Source organism: Sinohyriopsis cumingii, chromosome 2, assembly GCF_028554795.1.
Source record: "Sinohyriopsis cumingii isolate HCF-2022 chromosome 2, ASM2855479v2, whole genome shotgun sequence".
Classification (NCBI taxonomy): domain Eukaryota; kingdom Metazoa; phylum Mollusca; class Bivalvia; order Unionida; family Unionidae; genus Sinohyriopsis; species Sinohyriopsis cumingii.
Genome location: NC_142962.1, coordinates 18985155 through 19006535, shown reverse-complemented (window position 1 = coordinate 19006535; position 21381 = coordinate 18985155). Strand labels below are relative to the sequence as shown.

Here is a 21381-nt window from a genome sequence, read left to right as displayed (position 1 = left end):
TAAATATCACATTTATCATTTTAACACAAAAATTGAGTTGTGGTAAAGTAAATATCACATTTATCACTTCAACACAGAATTGAGCTGTGATGGAGTAAATGTTATATCACATTTATGGATTAACACAAGAGTCAAGTTGTGGTAGAGTAAATAGCACATTTATCACTTTCACACAGGAGTTGAGCTGTGGTAGAGTAAATATCACATGTGTCACTTAACACAAGAGTTGAGCTGTGGTAGAGTAAATATCATGTGTCACTTAACACAAGAGTTGAACTGTGGTAGAGTAAATATCACATGTGTCACTTAACACAAGAGTTGAGCTGTGGTAGAGTAAATATCACATGTGTCACTTAACACAAGAGTTGAACTGTGGTAGAGTAAATATCACATGTGTCACTTAACACAAGAGTTGAGCTGTGGTAGAGTAAATATCATGTGTCACTTAACACAAGAGTTGAGCTGTGGTAGAGTAAATATCACATGTGTCACTTAACCCTTTACCTCATAGAGCATAGTTAAAAGCGCAGCGTGCTATAAATAGAACACCTGTTACCTAGTTGACTCCATACGCATACAGTTGCCTGTGAACTGTTAAGCAATATAGTGTATGTTACATTTAACAGCAATTTTAACCATTTTACATTTTTGGTACACATCTATTATGTGTGGAAAATTTTTAGAGTAAAGTCCGATTGTTATAGCTCTGTAATTATTTATCACGGAAGAATTTTTTTATGTGCTTTAAAATCTGGAGAGAACTTGTTCACCGTCACATCAGTGAGGCCACATGACCAACCGTAGCTGCCATTTCTCATACTCGAAATTTACAAGTTTTTCGTCTGCGTCTACATCACTAAGTCATCTGAATTTGATAATTTATAAAAACTAATTGCTGCCTACATCAATATCAGAGCCTTTACCTAGGTTATTGAATCTTTCATAGTTGTGATTCTAATCGTGAAAACTTCGTAAGTACTGAATGAAATCCGCGACCGCCATTTTGGAGAGTGGAGATTAAGACCCAGTTACTTTATATAGCAGATATCGACCAGTGCATAAACAGTGACCACGTGATCTGACGTAATTGTCATTCACAGAAATGAATGTAGTATCTAATAGGGGTTTTTCCCCGAAGGTGGCACTATGAAAACTGGTTCAAAATGGCTGATGTTTACAGCCGACGTCAAAAGGTGCTTCCATGCGACTTTTGTAGAGGCATCAAAAGGCGCTTCGATGTGAATGGTGTAGAAGCATCCAAAGACGCTTGCATGAGGTAAAAGGTTAACACAAGAGTTGAGCTGTCGTAAAGTAAAAATCATATTTATCACTTAACACAATAGTTGAACTGATGTTGGTATAGGTAAGAAACAGTGTAGATATTATATTTCATTGTATAACACTTATACAGATATGAACATCACAGACCTAGAGTATGGAAGCCATTAAACTCTTGAGCTTGAGATTTTGTGTTGACCAATCACAAATGATATAAGTGTTCAAAGTTCATTTCTGATTAGTTGACAGTGGGAACTCAATTTCATAGTTTGTATCTCTAAGCCAGACCTGCCATCTGATAATTCTGTGGAAACTCCATTTCGTAGATTTTATCTCTAAACCAGAGCTGCCATCAAATAATTCTGTGGGAACTCAATTTCGTAGTTTTTATCTCTAAACCAGACCTGCCATCAAATAATTCTTTGGGAAAAATTATGTTCTGCACTGTTCATTCGAATGACAATTGAAAGTGAACACATTGTAGACCTCAATTTGCTGGCACTTCATTTGATTTATATCTTGGTCTCTGCTTCGTGCATTTTTCTGCTCCTAATACAGGATTAAATACAACAGCTGTAGAATTATTATGAAATTGCTATAGATTTCTTTTACCAATACATAATGAAAAGTCTTGTTAAATAAATAACTGTTTTAATTGGAACAGATAACATAGACCTGTTTTCTGCTGGTGCATTATGAAGGCGCTTACCAGTTAATATGTACTTTTGAGAGAGTGACGTATGTAAGGTGAAGTAGTTCGCATTTAAAACATGCACAATGGAGAGAATGTTGGCATACCTCTATGCTACATTAATGTAATGTGGATGATATTTCTTTGGATATTGTACTTTTGGAAATTTTACATGATTTAAGCACATTGCTAACTAAAATGACTGCTCCCTTGTGTTAAAAGATCAGCCTGAATTAGTCTAAAGTACACTATACATAGCAGCTATTAAAATAGGGAAAATGAATTTTGCCAGACTAGACAATACCAGCTTCTGAAAGTGCAATGAATGAATTACCAAATATATAAAATGTATAAAAAGTTATCAGCTCTTTTTTATACAATTTACCTCTGAAGTTAAGGAAGTGAAAATGACCAAGTAGAGCTAGCACATTTTTTGAAAGGTGCACATCTGAAGTAAGGCCAAGCTGTATACTCTATAACCCATAGTACACCCATCAATCATACACCAAAATAAAGGGAATTAAAGGTTCTTTGAATTATACCTAAGATATACAAGGTCTTTTTTAAACAGCCAGTATAACGAGTGAGGAAAGCCAGGGAAATTATTTTTCTTTAAAATCCTAATTCTATGCAGAAATACAAAACTGTAGAGCGCCACCTATACACTGGTTGACCTGGGTCTATGTTGTTTGCAGTTGAATCAAACTTATATGCAAATATATATGGTATATCTTGCTACCTATTTTCAAACTGCTATTAAGTGTCCTTGTAGCTGCATTGCCAACTTGTGGCTGCATTTGCTAACTTGTTGCAGCTTCATTTGGCGGTTTCTTGTGATAACATTTGCCACATACCTATACACTCTCACACAAAGAGAAAAAACTCCAGATTCTTTGGATCATTCCATGCCCATCTCCCAATTTCATAATATCTCCAGATTTTTGCAGAGAACTCACCATTATTACATTATGTCTGTCGATTTTCATTTCTCTGAAACAATCCTACGTTATTAGATATATTGTATGTACTCCATGGAAGCCATGTTCTGTTTTATCACCAGTGGGTACTGTTGTGATGAAATAATTTATATCACATTGAAAAGAATTGTTTTCTTCAGTAAATAGACTATTAGGTTTTAATATTATGCATGTAAATTTATGATTTTTTACCCCTTCAACAATAATAAAATAAAAAAAATAAACTCAACAAAAAATTGACAACAACAATAAAATTGTTGGCAGTTTCAATCCAAAAATGACCACTGAATGCTGTTTAATTTTCTCTGTAAGCAAATTAGCATCTCCATTCCCAAAGAAACTTACAAGAGTAAACACATGACATTACTGTACCGTGTGTGTGTGTATTTGTGTGTATATATATATATACATTAATTACCATAATTAAATTAAGAGAAGGAATGAAAAATATAACATGCAGCATATGTGCCCCCCAAAAACTAATTCAGAATACAAAATGACAATATACCGTAAATACTTTGCGAGTTGACCATGAGGAAATAAGGTGGGATATATAACTTGAGGAAAAATAGTTTTTTTGCGTACAGTAGCTTGAGACGGCAGATTCAAACTGTTTAGATGAATTCATACACACACACACACACACACACTTTAAGCACTGTTAGTTACAATAAAATAGAGGATTGTTTATTTGCTAATCAATCAATGGTGCTTAACTACACACATTGTAGAATATGGTTTTTTTGAAGTATGTCAGAGGGGCAGTCCTTTTCACAAGGTAATTGCAATGATAAAGATTAACTGTTGATTAGTCACACTGGCTTTCTTGCTTGTTTACTTAAGTCTAACCTTTAGCTGTTATGCAGTTGGTCACAGCTGGCCAGAATATGAAAAGGGGGCATGTCCTGGGGGAAAATAAGGCCTGTCACAGGGAGAAATTATATTTCCTTTGAAAATTTCACGCGTATTGGACCTGGAAGATTGGGTAATATTTAGTATATAATGCTTTAAAAATGTAAAGAAAAATCCCAATGTTAGTTCCCAATCTCCCAATTTTTTTTATTCAATCTCCCTACTTAGCTTTTGAGAAGATAACAGGTATGTTGCCAACTTCTAGTGGCTGCATTTGCCAACTTCTTGTGACATACTGAAAGGTTGAAAGAAAATGCAAAAACACAAACAACTCAAACAAATGTATTAGGGGTAATACTGACCCAAACACTGGTTACTAAGTGAGGAATACAGTATGAAGAAGTACTGCTTAACTAGCAAGTATACAAAACCTCTCAAAATTAATAAAAAGGGACACAAATAAAGGTGAAGTATTCAAGGACTGGGAGCAAACATAAAATGCAGCACAAAAATGTATATGATTGATGGGATTATGCCAAAAGACACTTTAAAACAGTGATTTTCATCAAGCACCCAGAGACACCCAGAGAATAGTGGATGTAATTCAGACATCAGACTGGGGTCATGTTGTATTTGTTCTAAGATCTCCACTTACAAACTGGAGGGGAGAATTCGCTTTAGGCTGGGAACTATTGCCATATAAAGGGCTAGCAGAGCAATCATGGCATTGCATAATGAAATCAGTTTAACCTTCCTAAAGTACATTTTTAAAAAATAAATTATAATGCATTACACTTTTATTACAGGTGATGAGATTGAACCAGCAGATGGAGATCCATTTGAAGTGTACAGAATCCTGTTTGATATCACATTCTTCTTCTTTGTGATTGTTATCCTGTTGGCCATCATCCAAGGTAAGATATATATATATATATATATATATATATATATATATATATATATATATATATATATATATGAATGATACAAAAAAAAATATCATATAAGTTAGAGAACTTTTAATTCATACTCCACGAAGATTTTAACCCAGGTCCATGGGTAAATGACACCCATCACCTTGCCTGCACACACCAGCCCGTATTCCATCACGACTAAGCACACATTACCCAAAAAGTATGCTAGTGTTATTTGCACTCGTGTGTAGCAGACACACCGATTAAGTAGCATAAGTTTTTGGTGATGTGTGCTTAGTAATGAGGGAATATGGGCTGGTGTGTGCAGGCAAGGTGATGGGTGCCATTTACCTGTGGACCAGGGTTCGAATCTCTGTAGAGTATAAATTAAAAATTCTCTTACCTGTATGACAGTATTATTTGTATTGTATATTAATGTATTATATATACTAATTCTGCCTACTGTTATCAAACATTCTGCTACAGAATCAAGGGATAGCACTTTCCGTTCTGTCTGGTTTATATTTATCATTCTCTTCTCTCTCTCTCCTCTCTCTCTCTCTCTCTCTCTCTATATATTTGTGGGGGGGTCTCACAAGAAAGGTGGTCTTCCATAGAGGTTATTAGATTATGTAGCACATTTATCCATGTATGAAAAATTTGCTCTTTCATGAAAAGCAGATTTCTAAAACTTTTTATCTTCAAGTGAGTTTTACAATAACAAATTGCCATTGTCATTTAGTCATTTATTGACTATTCAGATTTTCACATATCACTTGCAAATCCTGTAATTCACAATATGTACAAATTTATTTTGTTGTAAATTCATAGCTGTGTATTTTTGCAAATTTTCAACATACGCTGAAAAACTTCACACCATTTTGAGGTAATATTTACATACTGATGACTCTAATCAGAATTTTATGCTGAAGGTACATTAGTTACCTAGATGGTTTTAGTCAAGTGAACTTGTCTTTAAAATGGAAATGAGTTTTGGAACAAGCACTTCCCTTGTTAGTTAATACAATAATACATTGTCTTTCCTCCTACAGGTTTGATCATCGATGCCTTTGGTGAATTGAGAGACCAGCTTGAACAGGTCAAAGAGGACATGGAGGTAAGATACACAGTGCAGCTGTGATGTGCTTTCTCTGCATCTCTCTCATCCCAGGCTCAAACCCAGGTGAGGGCACGTGCAGTGTTACATAGTTGCCCATCCAAGAAAAGTGGTTTTTTTAAAGTTCACAGATTCTACCACTGCAAAGAGCATTTAGTACCGACACCACAGCCTTTAAAACCTACATTTCTCTTTATGAATTGGAATATTTGTAACTATCACTCTTGTATCCATTATCAGTAATTTATGTTGGGGTTGTGGTGGGGTGTTTAGCAATTAGATAGTGACAATCCTAGCATATTATAAATTAAAAGGATACAGATTACAAATACTCGCCACTGTTAAATAGTAGTGAACCTTTAATTTTAGCAGTCATCACTTTAAAAAGCAGTTAACTGCTTTTAGATGACAGTTCACTGCTAAAATTAGCAGGTAATTGGTTATGACAAACTGCTGGTTAACTGCTTTCTAAAAGCATTCATCACTTTTAAATAGTGTGAACTGGTATCATGGAAATTGTCTCAACTCTAGCCAGTCAAATAACTTGTTACATGTACTGTAGTAATGGGTGTCAAAGACGCTGAAATCAGATCAGGAGCTATTGGATATTGTTTATGCTAAATGAAAAAAGGTGGAGTGCATGTGCAATTTAGGATTTCGAAAGTAGCTGTAACAATTCAAGTCATATCACTATGGTGTATGTTGCAGACATGTAGCATCATATCCCACCCAGTCACATTATCCTGACGCCAGGTCAACCAGTCCTAACAGTAACTTCTTAATGCTGAGCACCAAGCAAGGCAGCTGCAATACCATTTTTTAAGTCTTTAGTATGACTCGGCTGGGGTTCAAACCTGTGACCTCCCGCATCAGAGGCTGGGACTCCAGCCACTTAGGCCATTGGAGCAGTAACAACGGTAGATAAATCTGCATCAATAAATTAATATATATTTATGTAAGAAATATTGACTACTTACGTGTATAAAAAATAACAGAACAAAAATTAGCAGAAATTTAAAATCCAGCTACAAATAGTAATGTGAACATTGTAGATTATTTAAAATGAATTGGATCTGTCATATTAATAGAAGATGACAAGTTCATTCGTCTTAATAGTCATATGCTGGTAACCATGTCTATCAAATCAACAGGCCATAAAAACTGCAAAATTCAGATCATAAAACAATTTACACATTGACGTAAACCAATAAATCTATCTCAGTAATGAAATTTTCATTCTGATGATCATTATTGCAACAAATATATGTACATATACTTATCTTTTGAGCACTAGGCCAGATCTGGCGTACTGAGTGTTTAGTATGATTTCATACATGTATTACTTAATCTGATACTCTTAGTATACAAGCATAAAAGGATGTTTGTTTTTCTATTCATCAACCTCTAATTTAACAATAGTAGTCATTTGAACATTATTTCCAAGCCCTCCAGTCCAATAGTTGCAACACAAAATCATTCATTTTGGCTGTTTCATCTAGCAGAGAGTCAGATTTCTGAATTCTTGATGGAACCTGACAGTGGATGCTAAATTCGTGTGACTTGAGTCTGTCAATAAACGTGCATTTAACTAGTGCTTGATTCTTATTCTTCTTCAGATTTACTAAGGTCTCACGCTATGTAACTAAATATATTGCGATAAACTCGAGTTGTTCTGTTTGGACATTATTTCCAATTGGATGGAGGCTACAGTAAATTTTCTTTGACATTGAATTGAAAAGACAAAAGGATAGTGCCACAGATGTATTGTTAGTATTATTCTTACCAAAACTTTCATTTCCTATATATGTTCAACAATAATATAGACAGGAGACCATCTCTTAACAGCAGTAAGAAAAGTAATAATAATAACAGTAACAAAAAGAATAACAATAATAATATGAAGAAGAAGAACGATAACAGTGATGATTATGGTGATGATGATAGAGAATTGGGATTAGTACTATTATTAGAAAAACTTATTTCATTTGTCATTTATGTACTGCTATAAGGGAATGGACTAGTCCTTAGCAACAACAGCACCACCTATAATAATAATCATAATAAAAATAATAATGATGGTAATAATACTTGGTTGGGGTTGATTGTTTATATTTTTGGAATATAATTATTATTAAGTAGCCAGTATAGTGTTGATATGCCATTAAACCATATACATAAATATGCGTTTAAATAGTGTTCAGCATATAATTTATCTGTTAGCTATGAGTTTTTAGTTGTGAACCGCTCTCTAAAAGTATGAGGTATAAATTATTTTGACCCTTTTGTGCACCAGATCAGATGGTTATTATGGTATTTATCTTGCTGCAACTTTTCTAATTTTTTTGCTCAGTTTCAATGACATTTTAAATAGCTATTCATCAGGGCTATTTAAACAAGTATGCAAATTCACAACAAAATCTAAAGTTTTATAGAATATGGTATGCTAATGAGATTGCAGAGCATAGTAATTAGGTCAGTTCTCGGTAACAAATAGGTCAGTTCTTAGTAGTGAATATATCAAATTGTTTGCAATTCTTACCAGTGAATAGGTCATTTCTTAGCAGTGAATAGATCCGTTCTTAATGGTGAATAGGTTCATTCTTAGTAGTGAATAGGTAATTTCTTAGTAGTGAATAGGTCAATTCTTAGCAGTGAATAGTAAAGTTTTTGTAGTATACAAGTCAATTCTTGGCAATAAATAGGTCAATTCCTTCTTAGTAAATAGATAGGTTTTTAGAACTTTTAATATAATCAGTGTTAATTAAAATAATCTAAAAACAGAAGAGAAATACACCTTTGTTTAAAATTCCATAGACGGTTGCCATCATTATGAAATCCTTGTCTTGGAACTCACAAAATCAATGATCCACAATGATGAATCCATATAGATTTTACCAATGACTTGTACAAACCACAATGAATCCGTATAGATTTTACCAGTGACTTGTACCTACAAACCACAGTGAATCAATATAGATTTTACACTTAAAGACTTTATCAGGATAATACATCTTGCATACATGGATATTATTTTTCTGCATGAGTTACTTTCTGGAAAGGTAGCTACCATATTGTAGATAGTATACAGTAGTACAACAATGTAATTCCAATACACAGGGCAAGGAAAATTCCATTTGTTTCTGGCAAGAAGTGTGCAAGGATTTCGTGGGCTTATTTTGGAATAAATCAAATTCAATGAATGCAATATGTTAATGAATTTTGACATATGAAAAGCAAACAATAAACAACAAACAGTATCTAAGGTGTACCAACTATGTGATAATTCTGAGTTTTTAATTATTACTTGCTAGATTCAAATCCGATCTTTCACATAAGATAAATGGTTTACAACAGCCTATAATTTGTACAAATGTTACCACACAGTTTGAGTCTGACCATAGATATGTAAATAAAACAGTTGGTATCAGCTCGCACATTTGATCATAGACTGTGATCAGCTGGCACATTTTATCATTGACTGTGATCAGATGGTGTATTATGTGCTAGTTTGATGCATGCTATACACAAACAACATAGACCCTGATTGGCCATTGCATTGTATGCCACCAAAGACTTACAAAAATGGTACTAACAGCTGCCTCGCTTGGCGCTCAGCATTAAGAGGTTAGGGTTAGGACTGGTCAGCCTAGTGTCAGGATAATGTGACTGGGTGGGACATCATGCTACATGTCTGCGGCATGATGCCCCAGTGCTAAACATCACTATAAACTGCCACATTGCAGACATCATAGCAATATGACTGAAAAATTGTTAAAGCTACGTTAAAAATCCAAATCATACACACACACACACACACATTATGTACCAGCTAGGTTCTCATGTAGTACACAAACAGCATAGACCCTGATTGGCCATTGATTCATGTGCCAGTTAGGTTCATGTAGTACACAAACAGCATAGATCCTGATTGGCCATTGATTTGTGTGCCAGTTAGGTTCATGTATTACATAAACAGCATAGACCCTGATTGGCCATTGATTTGTGTGCCAGTTAGGTTCATGTAGTACACAAACAGCATAGATCCTGATTGGCCATTGATTTGTGTGCCAGTTAGGTTCATGTAGCACACAAACGGCATAGACCCTGATTGGCCATTGATTTGTGTGCCAGTTAGGTTCATGTATTACACAAACAGCATAGACCCTGATTGGTCATTGCATCATATGCCAGTTTGATATATGTTGTACAATAATAAATATGATGTGTTTAGATTAAAGTTCTGTACAATATTTTTTCCAGTCCAAATGCTTCATATGTGGAATTGGGAAGGAGTATTTTGACAAAGTGCCTCATGGATTTGAAACCCATGTGGAAAAGGAACACAGCTTTGCCAATTATATGTAAGTAGCCATCAGTAATTCTTAATCATGTAATTGGACTGAATAGAGTTGCAGTTTAAATTTAGACTAAAATATTTTCACTGGATTTACTTATTGCAAGTTAGGAATACTAATCTAATGTAGGATGTATACATGATCAGCAGCAGTAGCAGATATTAGGGTATATTATCGTACAAAATATTCTGATACTAACCATTAATCCACTTCTCTTGTCTATGCTGTAACCCAGTGTTGTACTTGTTATGATTTAGGATCAGTGGAGAAATCTTGCTCAGTATAGTTTTGAAATGTAGATGGTATTAAGATATTGATATAAAAAAATAGAGCTTACATTTTGAAACAGCAACAGATTTGTAATATCATATATAATTTTCAAATACTCTCTTATAAACCTTGATTTGCAGTGGATCCTGAATATTCATGTCAAATAATTATATATTTCAGGTTCTTCATTATGCACTTGATCAACAAACCAGATACAGAATACACAGGACAGGTAAGAGGGAATTAAGATTCAAACTGTTAGCATTGCAGAAAAAATATATTATTGTATAAAACTGTGACAGAAATTATAAAATATTAAAACAAATAGGTAAGGGTTAATAAGTGTCAAATTTAATGAACTTGGCAGAGCCCTGTATTAATCATATCTATACATCAACAATTAAGTTTCTACATGTTGACTTCTACTGGAATTTTTTATATTTTTTTAAACCAAATTTAGTATGCTTGGTATGTTTGGTTTTAGCCATTACATGACCCCTGATTGCCTGGCCATGATTAAGGCCCTGATTGCCTGGCCCACATTAAGACCCTGATTGCCTGGCCCTGATTGCCTGGCCCTCATTATGGCCTCCAGATTTTGGTTTCTGCAGAATAGCTTTACTAAGGTTTGTTTGATTTCATCCAAATTTTAAATGCACCTTTATAGTAATCTTGAATGAGTTTGATAGCCAGTGTTGAACAACATTTACAAGGGTATGCCCCTTGTTTGCTGGCTTCCTGACTGTGGTTTCTGCAAGACAACTTTGCCAAGGTTTGCTGGATTTTTAGCCAGATTTTACATGCATCTTTTTACTGATGGGAGTTTAGTTTCCAGCATTTTTATTGAGATATGGGAGCCATATAGCAATCACCATTTCCATCTGTTCTGTCTGTTCACACTTCTTGTAATCACTAAAACTATGCAGTGCTTATTGATAATTTGATGCTTTTGGCATGTGAATTACCTATTATACGGAAATGTGCATTTGAAAGACTTTGTCTTTTCTGGTCTTGTATTATTGCCCTTTTTTATGCCTGACATAAGGCAGAGTTTATTGTGTTGTCCATCTGTCCATCCATCTGTTGCCATTCTTGTTTTTGCAGAATGACCTGAATTCTCCATTGTCTGCAGTTGTCAGGCTTTGTGAATGGCTTACATTTAGGGTAAAGAAGAACCATGTTGATTTCAGAATCAAAATGGCAGTGGCTAAGGTCACAGTGACTGAGGGGGGAGGGAATGGTTTCTGCACAAAAGCATTAGCTGTCCAACATCTACAATTACCAAATGTGGACATGCAGTTGGGATAAGGATGAGCCTTATCAATTTCAAGGTTCAGGATCAAAGTCTCTGTGATAAGCAGAAAAATGGTTCCTGTGCATTAGCTTGAACTGTCCACCATCTATAGTTGCCAGACTGTAGATACATTGTGATCTTGGTAAACAAAACCCTAATTGACTTTGGATCAAAAGGTAAAATGTCAAGGTGACTGATTGAAAGAAGAAAAGATGTTTCTGCAAAGTAACATCAGTTCTACATAACACACCTGAACCAAACTTTGTGCATGGTTTCATTTGGGGGTCAGAGGTCAAGTTTACTGTGACTGAAAGAAGAAAAATGGTTTCCCAACATTAATATAAGTTCTGCATCATTTATGAGTACTAATTTTGAGGGCTTGTGCTTGAGATCAGAACAAACCCTATTAATACTGGAGTCGAAAGATCCAAGTCCATGGTCATTGGTGGAAAGAAGGAAAATGGATTGTACTTAATAGCATTTGTTTTAGACCATGTACCTTGACCAAAGTTTTTGGAGGGCTTGAACTTAAGGTATGGAAGAGGCCTAGTGATTTGGGAGTCAAAAAGTCAAAAGGTATGCAAGAGGTCTGCTGGTTTGGGGTCAGAAAGTCAAAAGGTGTGCAAGAGGTCTGCTGTTTTGGGAGTCAGAACGTCAAAAGGTATGCAAGAGGCCTATTGATTAGAGAGTCAAAAAGTCAAAAGGTATGAAAGAGGTCTGCTGGTTTAGGAGTCAAAAAGTCAAAAGGTATGCAAGAGTCTGCTGGTTTGGGAGTCAGAAATCCAAAAGGTATGCAAGAGGTCTGCTGGTTTAGGAGTCAAAAAGTCAATAGGTATGCAAGAGGTCTGCTGGTTTGGGAGTCAGAAAGTCAAAAGGTATGGAAGAGGCCTAGTGATTTGGGAGTCAAAAAGTCAAAAGGTATGCAAGAGGCCTATTGATTTGGGAGTCAAAAGGTATGCAAGAGGCCTGCTGGTTTGGGAGTCAACAAGTCAAAAGGTATGGAAGAGGCCTATTGATTTGGGAGACAAAAAGTCACAAGTACTAGTTTTTGTGACTCAAAGAAAAATTGGATTGGTTGTGCAGAAAAAGTTTTGTTCTAAAGAAGTTCCTGAACCAACCTTGTTTGAAATGGGTCTAAAGAATACTGTTATTGTTGACTTTCAACACATAGGTTTGAAAAGTTTGATAAAGGGGTCTGGTGTAACTGAAGAGACATTGATTTCAACAGCAAAAATTTGATTTACACTAAACTTGAAATGTTTTTCAGTTTCTGTTTCAGAAACTGCAGTTCCTAACACCACAGAAGTCAATAACTTCTTGCTAGATTTCTCAGCATGATCTAATATCCATTTTGTTTTTAAAATGCATATGAAGGTATAAGCAATAATCAATTGAACATGACATTGTGTTCAAAAAATTTAATTTTTGTTGCCTTTCTTAAGCATGGCCAAGTATCAGAGATGACATTATGTCCAACAAATGTAATTTGTGTTACCTTTCCCAAGCATGACCAAGCATAACAATATTTTTTATGCTGATTGTTTGGACATTTTAAGAGTCTTCATCCAGACAATTGAACACCATGATCATATGGTGGTTTACATGAACTTGGAAATTGTCTGAGGTACACCCATTAAAATTAGCGTGGTTCTCTGACCAACTCTGCGGAGTCTCAGATCCCACTCCAGACCAAAGACAGACCGGTCAATATCACATCAATTCTATTTTTATATATTTTGCTCCAGTTCCCTAGTCATAAGGATGAGATGTAATATTTGTTGCTGTTAACTGGCATAGGTCAAGAATGTAAGCATTGTTTATATTATCTGGCAAAGGTCAAGAATGTAAGTGTTTGTTGCTCTTAACTGGCATAGCTAAAGATGTAAGGTTTGTTGCTATTACTGGCATAGCTGAAGATATAAGGTTTATTGATATTAACTGGCATAGCTGAAGATGTAGGGTTTGTTGCTAAATTAACTGGCATAGCTGAAGATATAAGGTTTGTTGCTGTTAACTGGCATAGCTCAAGAATGTAAAGAGTGTTGATATTAACTGGCATAGTTCAAGAATGTGAGGGTTATTGCTATTAACTGGCATAGCTCAAGAATGTAAGGTTTGTTGATATTAACTGACAATGCTCAAGATGTAAGTTTTGTTGGTATTGGCATAGCTCAAGAATGTAAGAGTTGTTGCTGTTAACAGGCATAGCTCAAGAATCATTCGACATATTCTGATGCAGTTTCGTCTGAACATTGTATCATACACCCAGATATACCCTTTATGGGTTTTGTCTCAACTCCATTTTGGATAGAGTTGTGCCACTTGACAATTAACTTTACACCTTCACATGGGATGATGCTGACAACCATTTTATTTTAATGTGATTTAGTATTAACATTGTCTCGTAGACTTACATGTTTCTTTTGTCCTTAGTATCATCTATTCCATTCTGGATGGAGTTATGCCCCTTGTCAAGCACTTTTTTTTTTCCACATGCAAACATATCTCAAGAACCATTCAAAAATTGTAACCGAATTTGATATTAGCATTGACTTGTACATATAGTTCTGCCTTTTTGGGCTCTGTTTTATCAACACCATTTTTAACTTCCATATCTTTACATGGGATATTAGATGTAATCATCATAGCTATGAAGAACCATTCAACACTTCTGATGTAGTTTGATGTGAATATTGTTTCATAGACCTAGATGTGTCATTTATGGGTTTTGTTTCATCTAATACATACCATGGACACAGTTATGGAGGGGCTCTGAGTGGCTGAGTGGTCTAAAGCACTCTTTGTTACAGATCACTGCCATCTCACCTCTGTCTGCGTGGGTTTGAGTCTCGGATTCAGCCAATGTGGGTATGTGAGAAAGCTTGCCAGTAGCTTCTCGTGGGTCGGTGGTTCTTTCCGTGTGCTGAAAAATGGCGTTAAACCCCACAACAACAACAACACAGTTATGGCCCTTGTTGATCAAACTCTTGGGGCTGCAATGATTAGGTGGTTGTGTACCAGACTCCTAACCAAAAGGGTCTTTGTTTATATCCTACCAACTGATTAGATCAGGTCAGAATTATATCTTTTAGATTTTGAACCGGTTTGACTTTTAGTGTTTCATGATATCGTTCATATGAGTTGTGCCTTCTGAAGTTTTTCTGAAGTTTTAGTTTTTGCAGTATTACTTCACCAAGGTTTATTGGATTCTAACCAGATTTGGTGTTTTATAGTGAGAAAACCTTGAAAGAGTGCTTAATTTCCAGTATTTTATGGCAAGATTTAGAGAACTTATGGTCCTTGAATACACATTTTCTTTTCCTAACATTGATTTCCACACCATAACTTTACCCAGGAATGTTGTATTGCTGGTACCATGAAAAGTTGGGTATCTAAACTTCCACTTCATTATTTACAGAAGTTATGGCTCTGAAATGCTCATTTTCCTAACTTTGGTTTCCCAACACAACGTCCTGTTTTTAAGACCCAACCAAGTAAATTCTAGTAAGATGGGTCTTAGTATTTGCATCCATTAGTGATAGCTCAACTTTCGTCTTTCATGGATATGATATGAATAAGATGTCTCTTAAATATGACAGATACTAACTCAAGCATTATGTCATACAAAGAATCCCCAATATGCTGAAATGGTTCCAACACTACTCCTCCCCTTATTTATCATTGCTAACTGACTCTTGGATGATATGTCTGTAGGAAGTTCTTGTAAGAGCAGTTACAGTTATTTCAGAGAAAATAGTGACACTGTCATTTCATAGAAAATAATAGCACCATACTTTCATAGAAAATAGTACCTCTCTTATTTTCATAGAAAATAGTGGCACTGTCATTTCACAGAAAATAGTGGCACCATAATTTCATTGAAAATAATAGCATTGTCATTTCATAGAAAATAGTACTGTCATTTCATAGAAAATAGTGGCACTGCCACTTCATAGAACGTAGTGGCAGTTCCATTTCAAAGAAAATAGTGGCACTGTCATTTCCTAGAAAATAGACACTACCATTTCATAGAAAATAGTAGCACTGTGTTTTGCATAAAATTAGTTTTGTATAGAGCATTTCAAATTTGACTTTCATTGGTTGAAATCCCCTGCTTATTTGTATTTAAACAACAAAATTGTAAAAAAAATATGCAAACATTTATTGGACAAATAAACAAAAAAAAATTATAAAAAATTAGATGGCTCTAGTGAATATGAATGCATCTTGTACATGTATTAAGGAAATAATACTAGCATTGCAAAACATACAGTATTAAAATGCTTATGCTGGTTTACCATTACCAACCTTAGTTAAACCTGAGTCATATTCTTATTTCAGGAGACTTATGTTTGGGAGCTATATCAGCAGCGATGCTGGGACTTCTTCCCTGTGGGTGACTGCTTTAGAAAACAGTACGAGGATGAGATGTCTGGATCTGCCAAAAGCTGAGAAAAAAACAATGATCTACTACATGCCTAATAATTTTCATTTATAATAAAGATCAGAAACAGTAGTTTGAAATTGAGACTAAATTTTATACATTGATTGACAATCAGTCAGTCAGTCTGGAGTCAAAGCTTTTAGACTGCATATTTAACCACAAAGTTGAAAATCCTGTTCTGAAAGAGACAAGCCTTTTCTATCATGGTTATGCTAATTTTTGATTGAGAACAGCATTCACTGGTACAGCAGTGTTGGCAACAAAATTCAAGAGTTTTTACCGTATTGCTAACACAATGAATACTCAAGAACAACACAGTGTCACTACTATCAAAGATTATCAAGGAGTGGCACATTTATGTTTTGCATTCACATGTGTGCTTTTTATTGGAGAGTTGATTTGACCCCAACTTGTGCCTGGACCAATTGACTTAGACATATCTTAGAGTAATGCATGCATTTCTGTCTGTGAGTAAAAGTATTGTTTAACTTAGTAATGAACATGAAGGTTGTTTCATGAGAGAAGTCCTCATGATATTATAAATTGTGTGTGAAACCCCGATGATATTATTTATAATTTTAAATGCCATACCTTGTGCAATTTAATATTTTTTAATTAATCTTTTGTTGATCATATTTAATGTCCTTTATATTATCTATAAAATGGTTGTGCTTTGAGTATTTGTTTCTATGAAAATATTAGGTGCAATTTCTGAATTTTTAGTTTCTGTAAATAATAGCCATTGTTTTGTTTATGCTGTGAGCAGATTTTTAAATTTCTTCAATGCAGTATTGTGTATTTTAAGATTGTTTTTACTGTTTATAGTGCAATACAGTACTTTAACTGGGAATTATTTATTGTGCAGTGCAAGATTTCAGCCTTATTGTTTTCAATGAGATTAGTTCTTAATTAGATAAATCAGGAAGGCATGGTTTTTCACTTACTTGGAGGAGTAGATATATATTTCATCAACAGTTCTTAATCTTTTTGGGTTGCAATCCAGATCAGCTTTGTGGTGTTAGCCTTGCCTACCGCTGTCATACATTGATGTTGATTCAGTATAGCAGTTGTTTGAATGATTAATACAGTATGTCAGTGATAGTTCCTGCAGTTTTTGTATATTTCTTATATACTGAATTAAATGTATGATCACACACTGTTAACGGGGATATAGATGGATGGTGTGGGGTTGTTGTTTTTATTGCTCTACACAAGATGCCTAAATGTAGAAACAAAATTGCAAAAAGATTGTAAACCATGGAAGATCACTAGTGGTGAAGTATGAGACATATGATAAACTGAGCAATTGGTTTGATAGCTAATAGGTTGTGACAGGCTGTGCAAATGCTACACAAGTGTATTTGATTGCTGCTAAGTTGTATCAGGCTGTATAAATGCTACACAAGTGGCTTTGATTACTGCTGAGTTGTAACACGCTGTATAAATGCTACACAGGTGTGTTGATTGCTGCTAAGTTGAAACAGGCTGTATAAATGCTACACAAGTGTATTTGACTGCTGCTAAGTTGTAACAGGCTGTATAAATGCTATGCACTTGGTTTGATTACTGCTAAGTTGTAACAGGCTGTATAAATGCTACACAGGTGTGTTGATTGCTGCTAAGTTGAAACAGGCTGTATAAATGCTCCACAAGTATATTTGATTGCTACTAAGTTGTAACAGGATGTGCAAATGCTACACAAGTTGGTTGATTACTGCTAAGTTGTAACAGGATGTGCAAATGCTACACAGGTGGGTTGACTGCTACTAAATTGTAACAGGCTGTGTAAATACTACACAGGAGTGATATAACATTTTTGATGGATGGCATGATAAATAGGTAGATTTTTATCTTGTGTATGTTGCACAGTATGTAAACAAAATAACCATCTGTTTATAATGTTGATGTTGCCATGTGATCAAAGAGTTAGTCCATTACCTGGAACTGATTAGGAGGCATGGATTTTGTTTGGATAATTTGTTGTCTGGACTGGTCAGGAAACATGGATTTTGTCTACACAATATTTCTGGACTGGATGGAAACATGAATTTTGCCTGGACAAAGAGTGTTGTCTGGACTGATCAGGAGACATGGAGTTTGTCTGGATAATGTGTTTTTTTCTGGACTATTGGACTATACAGAGATGTGGAGTCTGTCTACATAATTTTTCTGGACTGGACAGGAAACATGGATTTCACCTGAACAAAATTTGTTGTCTGGACTGATCAGGAAACATTGATTTTGTCTACATAAATTTTCTTGACTGAATGGAAACATGGATTTTGCCTGGATACAATTTGTTGTCTGGAGTCTGGAGTGATCAGGAGACATGGATTTTATCTGGATAATTTGTGGTCCAGATAACTGATACACAATTCATTTATAATATTAGTAATACTAGATAATTTATGGTTAAAGTTAAATAAAATTTGCATGCATATATTGGTTTTCTCCCTGGCAGTTTAAAGGACCTTATTTGTTTGGAATGTTCTTACATTTATTTGTTGAGAGACTATTTTTAGGAATTTTGTAAGTCAATTTTGGTTATATGCATGTGTCGTGCACATTACGTTAGCTTTCATATTTTGGCAACATTTAGTAGATAGTTAACTTTCAGTAACTATTGCTGACATACTTTCTGATTGTTTCCACAGCAAGATAAAAATTTCATGTTGCCTAAAAATAATTTTTTTTCTTTTTCTTCTGTCATATCTGATACCAACATACTGCTGTAAAAAGATATCCCATCATAATTAGACAACTCTATAATTAATTATGGCAGGATGATCTCTCTTGCCATGGTAACTCTGTTACAATTAGATGTCACTCAAATTAAGCAGAAGTTATTTGAAACTTAGGTTTATTTTAACTTTTGTCACATACCTGGTGACCTGAAATTTATAACTTTGACATAATTTTATACTAATTTGTTGTGTGATAGTTGTCCACTTGTGTTTAATTTATCAGAATGAGGGCTTAGGTCTTTTGATTACCAAACAGTATGCTGTAAAGGTTGATTGCTCAGTTTTTTATGAGTAATATGCTGGCTTTTCAGACAATCACCATTTCTTCCATTTATGTTTTCAATATATAAACAAAAGCAACTGATATATTTTGTATGTGCTCGTAAAGCATTTATCTTGAACATTTTGACTTCTTCCATAACTCATTGGTCTGTTTCATGTTTGACCATTTAGTTCTTGGAGATTCCTTCATCACATCCATTATGTAATTTCTGATGTTTAGCAGGTACATGTATGTATAACATTTTACTATTTTTAATATTTTGACTTTTCTGTAGACCCTTTCTGTGTTGATCAAAATAATAATGGAAGAAGGATCATCTGTAATAATTTAAATGTCTGTGTGGACAGAGAAGTTAATTTTTAATGTATGTGGAGTGTACAGTAATCAAGATGGGCATGACATTCAAAATCCAGAATTGTTTAAGATGGTTAACATAATATATTTTGACAATTTCATACTTGATGTGGCAATCCAAACATTTTCCAGTAGGTATTTTCACTTTCTGTACCACATCTGTCCAAAGATCTTTGACCTACTTAGTGACTGTATCATATTTTAGGAATATACATGCATATTTCATCATATCATTTAGTGCCATTTTTAAAATTCTTGAATGATGATGAATATGAGATTTAATATCACAGGAATGATAGGGTCCGATAGTAAGATGACAAGGACATAAGAACTTGAAAATAAGAGGTGGTGTTACTCCCAAAAATTAAAATTTAAAAAATAATTCTATGAACACAAATTGATTGTTAAGACTGTCAAATTCAATTTCTTATAAGATAAATGCTTGTCATTTTTACTAAATGTGCATGATTTTTAATATGTAAATAAGTTTGCTCCATGACAACATGTTTAAGATACATTTTTCTACAACAGTATGATGTTTTAATTGCCTACCCCATAGGTTGCATTGTAAATGGACTGTTGGTTATTCCTTTTAAACAGCATGTTTCCTCAGGATTCTAGCTATCAGTAAAGTCTATTTTGAAAAAAGTGTTAGTCTTTTTTTTTCTTTCTTTTACTTTCCATCACTTTCATCTAAGTGGATGAAGTTAAAGCTTGAAAAACATGAAAATAAATGCAGCTATCCTTTTACCACCCAGTGTTGTTCTTAACAGAAGAGAAGCATTGAAAGGACAATTTGCATGCATATGCCCCCCCCCACATGCAACATAGGTGTATGATTTAAGTTTAAAGATAAAAGAAAATATGACATTCAGAATGCAGCAACTGAAAACTGACAAAGATGCTAAGGATGTCTCTAAAAGGCAGTTGACTCAAAATTGTTCATGGTATGATCCTTCATATAGCTTTTTTTCCTTCTCAAATGTAAACACATGAATGAGCAAAACATCTGTACTATCAACTTCAGGAAAAACTGGAATGATAAATAGGAAATGAGATAGATAATTATAAACGGACACCACTGATCATTAAAGCAAGCCATTAAATCGAGTGTTTGAAAACAAAAATGATATGGGGGTTAAATGAATTCAAACCTTCTATAAGATAATTTCAGTTATTAATAAAAAATATCTTTTGCATGAGAAAGACAAAATGGTGCAATAAGAGAAAGCATGAATATGTACACTTATTTATATGCATTTATAACAAAAGTTAAATTTTAAGAAATCAGCTGGGTTGAACCAAAATTAGGTCCATTCATGCTAAGCAAATGTGCTGATATTGTGGCTCCATCTCCTGCCAATATAATTAAGTGTTGCTAAGAGAATCATCCCATCTCAACTGAAGGCTGCTAAGGTTTTGACTGCTTACAAAAATGTCTCAGAATCAAATCCAGATAACTATAGACCAATATCTGTTCTGCCAACTATATCCAACATATTTGAAAGACACATTTCTAAACACCCCTATGGTTACTTGTCTAAGTTTAACAGACACCACTTTGGTGACCTAGTGGTGACAGCATCCACCTTGGATGCGGGAGGTCGTGGATTTGATCCCCGGCCGAGTCTGACCAAAGACTTACAAAAATGGTACTAACAGATGCCTCACTTGTCGCTCAGCATTAAGAGGTTATTATTAGGACTGGTTGGTCTGGTGTCAGGATAATGTGACTGGGTGGGACATCATGCTACATGTCTGTGGCATGATGCCCCAGTGCTAGACATCACTATAAACTGTCACAATGC

The 21381-nt window shown here is 34.7% G+C and overlaps 1 protein-coding gene across 8 annotated transcripts in view; it reads left to right on the top strand.

Annotated features, from left to right (window-relative positions):
- LOC149804420 (ryanodine receptor-like) overlaps positions 1-20323 on the top strand; it is a 538410-nt gene extending 518087 nt beyond the window's left edge. For 6 of the 8 annotated variants that reach the window (XM_089940121.1, XM_089940131.1, XM_089940111.1 and 3 more), the window contains 5 exons: positions 4605-4712; positions 5765-5829; positions 10090-10190; positions 10635-10686; positions 16090-20323. In XM_089940121.1, the coding sequence (XP_089796247.1) occupies positions 4605-4712; positions 5765-5829; positions 10090-10190; positions 10635-10686; positions 16090-16200 (437 nt within the window). In that variant the 3' untranslated portion in view covers positions 16201-20323. The remainder of the gene's footprint in view (positions 1-4604; positions 4713-5764; positions 5830-10089; positions 10191-10634; positions 10687-16089) is intronic. The other 2 variants (XR_016415653.1, XR_016415652.1) reach the window with 2 other exon arrangements.
- Positions 20324-21381: the final 1058 nt, after the last annotated feature.